The sequence below is a fragment of the Danio rerio genome, chromosome 13, assembly GCF_049306965.1.
Source record: "Danio rerio strain Tuebingen ecotype United States chromosome 13, GRCz12tu, whole genome shotgun sequence".
Taxonomy (NCBI): domain Eukaryota; kingdom Metazoa; phylum Chordata; class Actinopteri; order Cypriniformes; family Danionidae; genus Danio; species Danio rerio.
This window is the reverse complement of record NC_133188.1, coordinates 767501-782500: the sequence shown is the minus strand read 5'-3', so window position 1 is coordinate 782500 and position 15000 is coordinate 767501. Positions and strand designations below refer to the sequence as shown.

General features: G+C 37.7%; 2 protein-coding genes across 4 annotated transcripts in view; one reads left to right on the top strand and one right to left on the bottom strand.

The window, feature by feature from the left end:
- nrxn1b (neurexin 1b) overlaps nt 1-15000 on the bottom strand; it is a 799620-nt gene that overhangs the window by 643242 nt on the left and 141378 nt on the right. The window lies entirely within an intron of this gene.
- gtpbp2a (GTP binding protein 2a) overlaps nt 4185-15000 on the top strand; it is an 18004-nt gene continuing 7188 nt past the window's right edge. For all 3 annotated transcript variants that reach the window (XR_012389061.1, XR_012389062.1, XM_073920501.1), the window contains exons 1-6: nt 4185-4542; nt 7158-7184; nt 7762-7946; nt 8461-8569; nt 11807-12004; nt 12410-12584. Coding sequence is in view for 1 of the 3 variants with exons in the window: in XM_073920501.1 (XP_073776602.1) it covers nt 4378-4542; nt 7158-7184; nt 7762-7946; nt 8461-8569; nt 11807-12004; nt 12410-12584 (859 nt within the window). In the remaining 2 variants the exon portion in view is untranslated. The remainder of the gene's footprint in view (nt 4543-7157; nt 7185-7761; nt 7947-8460; nt 8570-11806; nt 12005-12409; nt 12585-15000) is intronic.

The following is a 15000-nucleotide window of genomic DNA, read 5'->3' as shown; positions in this document are numbered from 1 at the left end:
AAAAAAATTATTTAAAATAAGCTAATATCAATTTATATAAATAAATATTTTGAAAATAAATTAGTTAAAATAATTAAAAAATAAATAAATTAAACTAAACTAAAATAAGCTAAAATAAAATAATGAATAAATAAAATAATGAAAAAATAAAATAAATAAATTCAATTAATTTAAAATAATCTAAACCAAATAAACTAAAAATTAATTAAAAAAATGTAAAAGTTATATAAATTTATATAAAGTAATATAAATATATTTTTTAAAAATTATTTAATTAATTAATTTAATTAAAATAAGCTATAATTAAATTTAATTGTATTAAATTTATAAATAAATTAAATATAATTAATTAAATGAACAATTAATAAAAAATATTAAATTAAATTAAAATTAATAAAGCAAAAATGGAATAAATTAAAAAATATAAAAATAAAATAAGCTAAAAAAAGAAAAATAAATTTAAAAAGAAAATAAATAAAATATTAATCAAAATAAATTAAAGATCAGCATGACCTCAAGACAATGCTAATAATTATATTCATGGAGCAGACATGCATCTGACATCCCAGCATGAATGACGCGGGAGGGAAATTGAAAATTCTATATTAATCAACACGGAGGAGAGATATAATGATCAGTGCTCGCTCTTTTAAATGTCAGGCCGTGTATAACAGCACACAGGGCAGGCGCTGCATTAATGAGTGTCAAAGCAAGACTTCTGACTTACACACACACACACACCCATAAAATCACCGTAAAACACACTGCTTTTACCAGCCACGTCACAGTGCGTTTACTCCTCAATGTCACACATATCAAGGAAAAAGGATGCACACAAAAAATAAATAGCAAAATTAAAGCTCAAAAGCAAACTAAGACTTAATATTAAGACTCAAAAGCAAACTAAGACTCAAAATTAAGGCTCAAAACCAAATTAAGACTCAATATTAAGACTCAAAACCAAATTAAGACTCAAAGTTAAGATTTAAAACCAAAATAAGACTCAACATTTACACTCTAAACCAAATTAAAACTCAAAATTAACACTATATTTTGATAAAATGTAGAAATAAATACTTAAGAAAGACCAGTGCATCAAATGTCGTCGCAGTTGTGTGCCGTCAGGTAGGAAATAAAGGTAGCATTTACACGTTTTTGCTTGAAATATCAATTTCATTAACAGATACAGTACATGGGAATGAATGGAGATAATTTTGGGTCTTCAATGTCATTCCTCCTGCTGCGGACAAATGATGTACACAAAGAAAGCATGAAGTGAGGTTATGGTTGCCTACACAGCGGTAAGTAATTGGCTTGACACTGGAAAACAAAAGCCCCATTCAAGACTGCAAATTGAATTTGGTAATGTCCATTAATGTCACTGCAGAGAGAGAGAGAGAGAGAGGAGAGAGAGAGAGAGAGAGAGAGGAGAGAGAGAGAGAGAGAGAGAGAGAGAGAGAGAGAGAGAGAGAGAGAGAGAGAGAGAGAGAGAAAATGCTCTTCAAGGTAATTACCTTCAATTTTCTGCTATTAAACTCCATCAGAATGGCTAGAGCACATTGCAGAGATTAATACACACACACACTGAGCTCTGACCTCAGACAACACACACTCTTCCTGGAAAACCCAGATTTGTTTACACACATTTACTGACATCTATGAGCTGATGAACTACACTGTAAAATTTACAGCAAAAAGACTACAGCTGTGATTGGCAGAATTTTACAGTTAAAAATACGGTTATGACTTGCAAAATATTGCTAAACTTTCCTTATTTCCTTCATTTATAGTATTATACACCAGTCTTTTGTCTTAAAAAAAAATCTGTAAAATTTACAGTGTTAAAAACAGCAGCTGTGGTTGGCAGAACTTTACCTTTAAAAACACGGTAAAAGCATTTAATTAGTTTTCTAAATGTAAAGGTAAACATTATTGTATTTCCTTCATTTATAGTTTTATACACCAGTCTTTTGTTGTAAAATAAAAAATAAAAATCTGTCAAATTTGCAGTAAAATACAGCAGCTGTGGTTGCCAGATCTGTACTGTTAAAAATACGGCAGAACATGTAAAAAAAAAAAAATGTAATTATTTGGTAGACTCAAAACCAAATTAAGACTCAAAGTTAAGACTCAAAACCAAATTAAGACTCAAAATTAAAACTCAAAACCAAAGTCTAACTCAACACACCATACCATATTTTATTAATTAATAATTTTATACACCAGTCTTTTATTGTTTAAAAGATTAGGAGCTCTGACACCCAGGAGGAGCTCGGAGTAGAGCCGCTGCTCCTCCACATCCAGAGAAGTTAGCTGAGGTGGCTCGAGCATCTGTTTTGGATGCCTTCAGGATGCCTACCTAGGGAGGTGTTCCAGGCATGTCCCACCGGGAGAAGGCCTTGGGGAAGACCCAGGACACGCTGGAGGGACTATGTCTCTCGGCTGGCCTGGGAACGCCTCAGGATCCCCCATGGAGGAGCTGGAGGAAGTGTCTGGGGAGAGGGAAGTCTGGGGTTCTCTCCTAAGACTGCTACCGCTGCGACCCGACCCCGGAAAAGCAGACGAAAATAAATAAGCAAGTTTAATATTTTATTTATTTATTTGCATTATCATCATGGAATTAGAAAATTTGTATTTTAAATTGTTCATATACATGTGTGTGTGTGTGTGTGTGTGTGTTTTTTTTCATAAGTAATGTGCATATTTTTCCATGTTGAAAATAGAAATGAGTGTGTATGGGTGTTTCCCAAGACTAGGTTGCAGCTGGAAAGGCATCCCCTGCATAAAGCTTATGCTGGAATAGTTGGTGGTTCATTCCGCTGTGGCGACCTCTGATAAATCCAATAGTATCTGGTCTGGATGCAACCTTTATAATGCAAGCTGAGATTGCATCTCTCAGCAATGCAATGTCAGACACAATGCACTCAATGGAGTGTGTGACGTCACTGTGACGGGTAGGGTTAGGGGTGGGGTTAGGTGAGCGCATTAAAAAGCATTAGATGCAGCTCAGATTGCACTGCAGCAGGTCTGCATCCAGACTCCTCTCGATAAATCAGAGATTACACCCAAGGAAAGTGAATGAATGGATGAAAATAGAAATCGTTTCACATACGGCCGACAGGTGGCGCCTTTGAATCGTTTCATTGAAGATGGTTTGAATCACTGTATTTATTTATTTATTTATTACGAACTGAATTCTTGTGAGACGTCTCTCCACATGTTTAACCAACTTTAAAAGTTCTAAAAAAACTAATATATCTTAAAAATGTTTATTACAAATAAAACAAACAAAAAAATACTTCTTGGCACAGTGGGTAGCACGATCGCTTCACAGCAAGAAGGTCGCTGGTTCAAATCCCGGCTGGGTCACTTGGCATTTCTGTGTGGAGTTTGCATGTTCTCCCCGTGTTGGCGTGGGTTTCCTCCGGGTGCTCAGATCCAAACACATTAGACTAAATTGGCCATAGTGTATGTGTGTGAATGAGTGTGTATGGATGTTTCTCAGTACTGGGTTGCAGCTAGAAGGGCATCAGTTGCGTAAAACATGCTGGATAAGTTGACGGTTCACTCCACTGTGGCAACCAGAGATTAATAAATGAACTAAGCTGAAAAGGAATGAATGAATGAACTGGTAATTCACATTCAAAACATGGTAACTAAACTTTTACTTTACTTTGAAAATAAGTTATGCAAGAAAACATTCCCAGATAAAATAATTTAAGCAGTATTAAATAAAAATGGAATAATTTCAGTTTAATTAGACAATAAATATCTAAATATCATCAGAAAATATGTTTTTTTCTTCCTTTTGCCTATATTTAAGTAATCGATTATTGTGTTTTAACAAGCTAAACTGATGTAAGAGCAGTGTAATCTTTTGTTATGTATGACACAATAGTTATAACTCAAAGTTGCGCGGTGGTTGCAGCATACCTGAATCATGAATATTCATGAAGTAATCAAATTACGAAAATACTTCCTTCTTCCTTTATTTTACTGTGAACTGCTCACTTCCTTTCTGTTTAATTCCACTGTATTATGTTCAATTCTTTACATACAATATGTCCAAGTTTAACATTATACAAAAATAAAATCAAACAATAAGAAAATATTTATTATTTTGCTTTACCGTGAGGAACAAAAAGTTAGCATGCTGACGCACTTCCGCGAACTCAAACCGGGCCGGATGTCGAGTTGTTGTTGTTGTTGTGGGGGTTGAGCTCTGGCTCCGCCGGCTCTGGCTCGTATAAATAATGATATTTGACCGTATTTCGATGTGTTGATGTCGGTGTGGAGCAGGCGAGAGCACAGCTGATGGAGTAGGACAGACGGAGGAGTTCATCCCTTAGTTTTTACTGGTTTTAGGGCTTTATCAGGATGGAGACCCGGGTGTCGGAGCTCTTCGGATCGGCCGCCTCACAGAAGTGCGCCTCTCCGGCAGCCGGTGCCAGAAAAACCGCCAAAAATGGCAGCAAAAAGTACAAAAATCGGTCTGGCCGGTATCCAAAAGCAAGCAATAATCCGCCTTATCTACCTCCAGAGGTGAGAGCTCCAACAATTAAACACATCTGATGTTTTAATCTGGCTGTGCTTTCTTTTTCCTGCTTTTGACATGTTTTAGTTACTCTCGGAATCTCTTAAGTATTGCTGTATTTTAGGTTTTGTTAGACTATAACGTTAATATAGTCATTATATAATGTCAATATGTTATTTATGATATTAAGATATGTTAAGGTAACTACTGTTGAATGTGCTAGTAAATATAAACTCGATAAAATTAGCTTGATAACAAACGTAACGTATATTATTGTCAAATTGTGACAATTTTATTCTATAAAACATATTAAGCATGAGCTGAATAATATAAAATTCAATATAAAAACACTGTTATAGCATATTATTTAAACTAAAGGCAAAATAATTTACAATATTGTGGTCACACTTCACAGTAAGGTTCTGTTAGTTCAGTTTAGTTTATACATTTACTAAACATGAACAAACAATAAACAATACATTAACTACAGTGTCTATTAATCTTTGTTAATGTAAGGAAAGGTTGCACTATGATTAACAAATGCTGTATAATAATATTGTTCATTTTTCACGTTGGTAAATAACAAATGAATGAACATTACATTAGAAACAACAAGAACCTTATTGTAAAAATGTGACCCGTTTAATGTATATAACTAATATTAATAAATGCTTTACAAGTGTTATCGTTTTTTTTGGTTTGTGTTAATAAATACTTTGATGAAAACGTGACCCTTTTAATGTGTGCTGCTATTGTATAATGTACACTGTCAAGATTGCTGGGTTACACACAATTTCTGCATGTTGTCGCAATACAAATCGCTTGTTAACTCAATAGTTTTTACAAGCTTAAGTGGATTGAACATAAAACTATTAAGTTGTCCTACAAAATGCTTAAGAACTTTGTTGTTTCAGCCTATTTTAAATAAGTAGTTTGAACAAGCAGCTAAAGTCATTTTTTTGAGTCTATAAGGTTAAGCTCTATAGTAGTATTTTTGCATTTTTGTTTCTAAGTATAGCATAGTTTGTCCATTATTGTAAGCTCATAATAATAATGTGTTACATGAGAATTTTAAATTATATTTATGGTTTTCACTTCATTGTTTGTTTCATTGTCAGATTCATTGTCAGATGAGAGAAAGGCAATAGAAATGTAATGCAAGGTGCTTTTCCGTAGCTGTGACAAAGTTTGCTGTTGTCTGGCTGTCATTGGATAGTGACACACTACAGCGGCTGTGTTTGTGGATATCTAAAATAAGGCGAGAAGAGATGATGACGAGCAGCTGATTCAGTCTGACACTCCAGTGCAGATCAAACAGATGATTATTACAATAATAGGTTGAAATATTATGGATGAAATGTGTGTGTTTATGCTTACATTTGGTCAATAAATGCACAAAAATGACTCTATATAACTAGAAATAGCATATTATATTCAAGTAAAGTGCTTTGAGGGGATAAGATGTCTAATATGGGTGAAATAATTTTTTATGGTCATTAAGTGTAATTATAGTTATGTTAAAAAAAGTCAAATGCATAATTATTCTGAAATGTGCTTGTTAATAAATTATATATATATATATATATATATATATATATATATATATATATATATATATATATATATATATATATATATATATATAATTATAGTGATTATACTAAATTTAATCCTATTTTCAAGTTGTCAAATAAGTAAAACATAATGGTTTCGAGATATTTGAGTATTTTTGTTAAATAGTTTCCTATCACATATTTATTTGTTTGATGCTTGACAACATCTTAGACCCATGCACAATTAAATTATGACTTTTAAGACTGGACTCACTTTGCCGTATATAACATAAGGATAAAAGTCAGTGCATTGTGTCTAAGCTGAAATGAAGGATATAATAGCAAGATGTGTTCAGGAGGAGATTAGTCAACAAATGCATTGACTTTGTTGTCATCTGTCAGTGTGACTCTTTTCTTTGTGCTTTTGAATGCTGAACTGTGTGACGTTTGAGCTCTATTCAGCTTTAAAGGGGACCTATTCTGCCTCTTTTTACAAGATCTAAAATAAGTCTGTAGAGTGTAGTGATGTTTAGCTTAAAGTACCACACTAGTAATGTGTATAACTCTCTGAAACTGACCCTTTTAAGCTTTGATCCTAATTGTGTGGTGTTTTGGTGACTGTCGCTTTAAATTTAAATGAGGTTGTGCTCTTTTCAGAAAAGGGCGGAGCTAAGAATGCCTGTGTGTCAGCAGAGTGGCAGATTCAAAAACAAAACTAATGTCTTATGCTAATGAGGGAGACTAGTGCGTGTTTCTTAGTGGTCATAGTCGGAGCGCAGTGAATGGAAGAGTACAACCAATCCTTTACAATCCTATTTGCTGAAATAACAAGAGAAAAACTCCAGGATAGTGTTAGCAAGACTTTCAGAAATAGGAAAGAGGCTTTTTTAATGTAAGGAAAGTCTGATTATAATAAATGCAATTCCATCATCTTTACCATTAGAGGCTGGAGATATTCACACACTGCTGACACACGACTGGGGTTAAACCCCTTATAAAAGTGATTTTTGCATAATAGGTGCCCTTTAACTCCTCTATATACTCACAATATGTCCTCTCTTTTGTTTCAGGTTGAAGAGGGAAACATTGAGTACAAGGTAAACTAGCAGCTCCACATATTCAGATTTCATCATCATGGTTTTTTGTTGAAAAAATTGTGAAAAAACAGATGAAATGACCAGCTTTATCCATCATGGAGCCTTTTCACAAGCCTGCTATGACGTGCTTAACGCTAATCAGCATCTCAAATCCTTGAATATTTTAAATATTTAGATTTTTTTTTTTTAAACATGAACATTTATGTGTATTTATGTAAGTATGATATCATCTTTGCATCAACATGCACAAAGCGAATTCCCTCTTGTGTGAGGTGTGTGTGATGCACTCTGTAATGGGGCAGGACAGTAAATCTGACACCGTTATCATCACACTATTGTTTTCCTCTTTCTGAAAGTCTTGCTAACACCATCCTGGAGTTTTTCTCTTGTTATTTCAGCAAATAGGATTGTAAAGGATTGGTTGTACTCTTCCATTCCCTGCGCTCCGACTATGACCACTAAGAAACACGCATGTGTGAAAAGGCTCCATTAGATTGTCGTTTCTCCCACTGACTCTGGTGCAGCTGGTGTGATTGTCTCTGTCGTTGTGTTTAGTGTAGAGTGTGTTGTGTTTCAGCTGAAGCTGGTGAACCCCACGCAGTACCGCTTCGAGCATCTGGCCACGCAGATGAAGTGGCGGCTGCAGGAGGGCCGAGGGGAAGCTGTGTATCAGATCGGGGTTGAGGACAACGGCCTGCTGGTGGGCCTGACGGAGGACGACATGAAGGCCTCGCTCAGAACACTGCGCAGGATGGCTGAGAAGTACGAACACACACCAATTCATTCATTTTCTTTTTGGCTTAATCCCTTTATTAATCTGGAGTCGCCACAGGGGAATGAACCGCCAACTTATCCAGCATATGTTTTACACAGCGAATGCTCTTTCAGCTGCAAACAATCACCAATTGAGTTTGTCTTTGGACTGTAAGGGAAACCGGAGCACCTGTGAAGAACATGCAAACTCCACACAGAAACGGCAACTGACCCAGCCGGGACTCGAACCAACGATCTTCTTGCTGTGAGGCAACAGTGCTAACCACTGAGCCACCATGTCACCATCCCATATCATACCTGACTATAAAAATATCTAAACATTATTTACAGCTTTACTTTCAGTTCACAGCATCAGCAAACCACAGTCCTGAACGCATGCATCCCATATCATACCTGACCTTAATACTGTTTTTAATGCAGATAATATTCACTTAAGTTTGTTGAAACTTTATATTCAGTTGCAGTTTATTTATATCTTTATTAAAGCATGTGTTGTGTTCAGGGTGGGTGCAGAAATCACAGTTCTCAGAGAGCGCGATGTGGATTATGACACAGAGGAGCCACACAGAATAGCTGAAGTCCTCGTCAGGAAAGTGCCGGATGATCAGCAGGTAAATGTGTATCGGCATCCGTATTCTCTAAACAGGGCTCGAAATGAACCTTTTTGCTTGGTAGCACCGGAGCTCCTAACATTAAAAATGTAGGCGCATCAGGCAAAATTTAGTCGCACCCACTAATTACAAGCACCGTTACTTCAAGTTTTATACAAACAGATATATTGCATTTGACATCAACAGTAAACAAACTAACAAGCAAAAAAAATATATATATATGCAAGCGTAAGGAAAATATGTCTCAACGAAATCCCGTTATCACAAGAAAATAGATTTTTATAACAGAACTGAGTGAGCAAAAGACACACAGAGCGCTCACCGGCCCTGCACACACTGCTGGACATGAATGAGTCTGTTAAGGGTATAACTGTGCTGTTCTCACGGGTGCTGTCTGATATTGCACTGATGCTTTTGACATATACTGTACCTTATTATATGCGTACGTCATGTTAATAGCAATACTTTTCATGAGTAGCGATATAAGTTTACTCAGTGTAAGCCCGTTTGCGATGGTGTATGTGGTGTTAAATTTGACATATATCTGCCACTTGCACGACGGACAGCATCTGGCGATTATATGAAGGATTAAACAGAAGCTTTCCTGCTAGATGTGGCAAACAGTTACCTGCAAACTCCATCCCACAGACTTTTCATAGCGGACTTGAAGCCAACGGAAGTCTTTTATCCACTCTTGGAAAATTGTAGGTGGTGGACTAACATTCTGCACAACTTTAGATGGTTTTTAAAACAAAATCTGTCAGTGTTATCTTCATTCTCATCTTCAGCGCTTGACAATGTTTCGCGGTAGCAGCTCTCTCTGTCATCCCAAGCCAGAAGGCATTGACTGAGTGATTGACAGCTGATATTTCAGTGCTAGAGCAGTGGGCCAATAAGAAGAGCGTGAAGGCGGGGCAAGCATTATGGACTTGGCTTTGTTTACTGCAGCAAGTTGACATGACAACTGTTCCTGAGCGCTGCTTTTCAAGTGCAGAGATGCATTCTGCGTGAATGTCTCCCGAATCCGAGCATGTGGTGAACATTTTGCAGTAAAAACTGTTCGCACACAACAATTTCATGCACACGCAAAAATGCTCCCAAATATGTTTTGAGGTCGCATAGATAAAATTTCGGGCGCATATGTGACAAAAATGGTCGCAATTTCGAGCCCTGCTAAACATTTGATCTTATTACTAAGAATTCATCTGAATAGCTGTAAACATTTTTACCTGAGAGACAAGCTTTTAAATACTTGTAAAAAACACTTTGATAAATATGAAACCAGACACATATTAAGCTTTCAAATGAGACAGTTGAAGTCAGAATTATTCGCCCTCCTGTTTATTTTTTCCCCAATTTCTGTTTAACGGTGAGCAGATTATCATGAACACATTTCTAATCATAATAGTGTTAATAACTCATCTCTAATAACTGATTTATTTTCTCTTTGAAATGATGACAGTAAATAATATTAGACCAGATATTCATCAAGATAATTCTATACAGCTTAAAGTGACATGTAAAGACTTCACTAGGGTAATTAGGTTAACTAGGCAGACTAGGGTAATTAGGCAAGTTATTATATAATGATGGTTTGTTCTGTAGACTATCAGGTGAAAAAATTGTTTAAAGGGGCTAATAATATTGACCTTAAAATGGTGTTTAAAAAATTCAAAGCTGCTTTTATTCCAGCCGAAATAAAGCAAATAAGACTTTCTCCAGAAGAAAAAATATTATCTGACATACTGTGAAAATTTCCTGAATCTTTTAAACATCATTTGTGAAATATTTTAAAAAGTAATTAAAATTAAAAGGGGGGGGAATAATTCTGACATCAACTGTGTATAGATATTCACGATTGCTTTGTTATGGTTTTAAAAATGTAACCGTAGATGATAGCACAGGGTGACAGTAAATGTGTTCAATAGGGATGTAACGGTATTGTAAATACCGTCATACCGCAATATTAATTTTTTTCGATAGTACCGTAGTCGCATGACTCGGTAAAACTATAGGTCTTCTGAGAAAATTTGCTCAGGCGAATGAAGCGAACGGGAGGTAGCGAAAACTACAATTCCCATCAGCCCAGGGGTGGCCATCATCCTTTGCGGTCTGTTGTCGCTACAGATACAGTAATGCGGAAATGGAGTGTGCTGCTAGAAGCGGGCATCAAAAAGAGCTGGAAATGATCGAACCTGAAGCGGGTGTTGTCGCCGCACGCGTACTGAATAGCTGTGTTGTCGCGCGCGTTCTGATCAGCTGTGTTGTCGCGCGTTCTGATCAGCTGTGTTGCCGCGCGCGTTCTGATCAGTTGTGTTGCCGCGCGCGTTCTGATCAGTTGTGTTGCCGCGCGCGTACTGATGAGCTGTGTTGCCGCGCGCGTACTGATGAGCTGTGTTGTTGCGCGCGTACTGTAAAGCGGGGAGGGGGGGGGTTGAGCGCGCATACTCAAGAGCGGTGTTGTCGCTCGCCTACTGAAGGGCGGGACGGAGGGTGTGACACAGCACACTGTTCAGATTGATACAGACATGAGACCTCTATCTCACTCATGGCTTGTCCAGTCAAGTGGGGGAAAGACAATGCACAACGTTACCCACTGCTGTCCCAGATATCTCAGTCCCAAATGAGAGGGTTTTTTTTCTGTTGCAGGGGACATTGTAAATGCCCAGAGATACAAGCTTTTACCAGATTATATTTATATGATAATTTTCCTTAAAACCCATAAGTGAGTGAGTGAGTGAGTGATTAAATGTTGAATGTGATGAGTTTTCAACAATACTAAATTGAAACTTTATTTTTTTACATGGTTTAATAATTTTTTGTTATTAAAATTGAAGTTCCTGTTTCAAAGCTTACAGATAGATGGCTAATTTGTATGTCATTGACACTTTTGGCACTTTTTTGGAGTATTTTCATAAGTTTTGTTTTTTCCTGTAAATGATTCAATAAATACCGTACCGTGACATTCATACCGAGGTATTACCGTACCGTGAAATTCTGATACCGTTACATCCCTAGTGTTCAATCTATTACTCTTCCTACGTAACACAACACAGGGGTGAAAGATGTATTCAGAAGTCTTAGACCTTTTCCAATCACATACAGTTCATCATTAGATTACAATTTAATGGCAAAAAGGGATGTAAAATTCCTGGTGGCAGGAGTGTGGCAGTTAGGGGTATCCTGATATGTTGATCTCAATGCTGTTATTGTGTGTGTGTGTGTGTGTGTGTGCAGTTCCTGGACCTGCGGGTGGCTGTTCTAGGTAATGTGGACTCTGGTAAATCCACTCTGCTGGGTGTCCTGACACAGGGAGAGCTGGACAACGGCCGAGGGAGAGCGAGACTTAACCTCTTCAGACACCTCCATGAGATTCAGACCGGACGCACCTCCAGCATCAGCATCGAGATCTTGGGCTTTGACAGTAAAGGAGAGGTGAGTTTCCCATCCATCAGACTCTAGATCAGATTTTGTGCCCGTCCATCAGAGCTGGGTTGTAAGAGATTATTGACCTTATTCTTCACTTATGAGCGGATGCAGCAATTGTAATCTTTTTGGACGAATAAATAAATAATCTGACAATATTCTCTCTTCCGTCTGCCGTTATCAGTCTAACACTATTCTCCTCTTTCTGAATGTCTTGATAACACCAATCCTGGATTATTCCAGCAAATAGGATTGTAAAATAATAGTTTGCTGTAATCTGCCATTCACTGCGCTCTGAGTTCACCAAATATTGACCACTTCTGCTGCTGAGCAACATGCTAATGTGAAAAGGCTTCATAGCAGTAAGACTTGTCCCTATGTGCATGCAAAGCAGTGTCTGTGACGTTCCTGCAGGTGGTGAACTACAGCGAGTCCCGAACTGCAGAGGAAATCTGCGAGAGCGCCTCAAAGATGATCACCTTCATAGACCTAGCCGGACACCACAAATACCTGAAGACCACCATCTTTGGCCTGACCAGCTACTGTCCAGACTTCGCCATGCTGGTGGTCAGCGCGAACACAGGCATCGGTGAGTGTGTACAGTGCAGCGCTGCGACAAAACAAACTGAATCACTGATGCATCACCATTCTGAACTGGTTCCCAAAAGCTCCCAATCGATTCTTTGAGCACACTTATTTGTTTAAACTGTGCTTTTCGACCTGTGAGCCGCAGTGCATTGATGAAACTGCTGTGTTATAGGTTAAAAACAAACCTGAAAATGAGCAGTTCTAGTAATAATCTCCCAGAATCAGAATAGGATTGTATTGCGAAGTCCCTAACATTTGAAGTTGCATAATAATGTAAATTAATATCCAGTTAAACTCCGGGTCCGTGACGTCATCGACTTTCACTTTCAGATTTAAAGGGCTAGCATTGCACCAGACCCCCTTAAGTGGTTTTGTTTGAAAGTGTAGAGTCTATATTTTATGCTCATATGCATCACTTTGCTTTTTATTCTACTGTACAAAAGTTATTTACACTTAAATACACAGTATTTTGGAGACCCGAGCTGGGTTTTGAACATTGGTTCATTTTCATATTTTTCATACGACACATGTACAAGTTATAGCTTAAATGAAAGCTCTTGCCGGTGCTCATACGGTTCTAACGTTCATTTTACTGAATTATATTCACATATCAAACAGTTGTCGAATGAATCGTGGTGTTTCCATGGCGCAGAAGTGAAAACAATACATTCATGATCAATAAGCAGCCCCAGATAGCACAGACAGCTGTCATCTCTTACCTTATGCTGTGCGCTTCAGGACCATTCTCCTCTGTTTTTGAGCTGATGTGCAAAAGTAATGCTTTTACATGTCTGACGTGCTCCAAACACAGTGAATTATGTTTGATCAAACTAAAGAATAGTGAAATATGAAAGCAATGATCGCTCCTGTGGCTTGTACAGCACCTCTCATCAGTTATAATACAATAACTTCTGCATAGATTATGGTGGAGACATTTTTCTTTTTTCCTATGATTACAGACATGTGCAGGAACCACCAACATTAATTACAGCACGCGAGACCACACACAACCTAAACGGTTCACTTTCATATTTGAGTTTATAAAAAATATATACAAAAAGCGCCTCTTTTTTTAGGTGTTTATTATAACACAGGCAACACATACAGTTATTTTAAACAATTTCAGTAGTGTTTTATAAAACTTCAAAGAGTTTTCTTTAAAATGATACCAAATTTTTGCATTTACACCTCTGGATGTGGATTTGGGCAAAATCCAGGCGGAAATCCCAAAATAACTGCAGAGTTTAACTGGTTGAAGGGGGCTTTAAATCACTTTGATAAGGAGTTTCTCCCCAGTTGTGTGTCAGCAGTGTGTGAATATCTCCAGCCTCTAATGCTCAACATAAATGAATTGTGTTTGTTCTAATCAGACTTGATGCAAAATCACTTTGATTGACATTCTCCCTTTGTACGTGTCATCACAGGGGGAAAGCCCCGCCCACTAGTGCCCATCTCTCCATCTCATTAGCATAAACAGCAGCCCTGAGTGAGAAGCAGCCGTCTGTCCATTAGCCATTAGAGCGTAAAGATAGTGTCAGCATAGACTAGGAGGATTATAGATGTGGAGTTTTAGATGAACAGCGACAGGAGCCACATAGAGATTCTCACACACTCACACTGACAACATGCAGACCTGATGCACACTGATAACGAAAGTCCTGCTTTACACAAGATGCACCGGCGTCTGTAGCTCCCCTTTACCCTAGATAGATCTCTGATAAATGTCAAATCACACAGGGCGAGTGACACAGATAAACCTGCTAATGTTTGGACACGTCTGTCTGTGCTCTTCTCTGGCACGGAGGCGTAAATCAGCTGGAAACTTAATAATCCTGCCGTATGATGTTATGTTATGTAACAGAGCAGGACTCTTAAGTGTCGTCCTCATTCCTGCAGTCAAGTCCCAAAATACACCAGTACAGCTGATCAGATCTGATCCAGCACCAGCGGAGAGAGAAACCCGAGCCAGGAACTATGTTTCTATGTACTCTGCTCTGTTTTCTGTGTCAAGAGTGGATGAAGATGAGTGGATGAAGATGACCCAACAGTGCATAAGGGTTAAAAATACCTGCTACCGTACCCAGTTTGATATGCAGAGACAGCTGTAAATAAGGCATCTGCAGGTTAAAGGGGTTGTTCACCCACAAATACAACATTTTGTATTGATTTACTCAGATGTAGGTGCTTTTCTGTCTTCAGTAGAACATTAAAGCAGATTTTGAGCTGAATTTGGTGATTCTTATGATAGCAGTGAATGGTGACAGGGTTTTTAGAGCAGGGGTTCCCAAACTTTTCAGCCTGTGACCCCCTGAAGCGACTCTCACTATCCTCTGCATGCACACCAACAGTCCCAAGTCTGTTCTTGGTGTCATTTTGGAGATCGCCACTCGGAGATCATCCTCCACATTCAGTCGTGG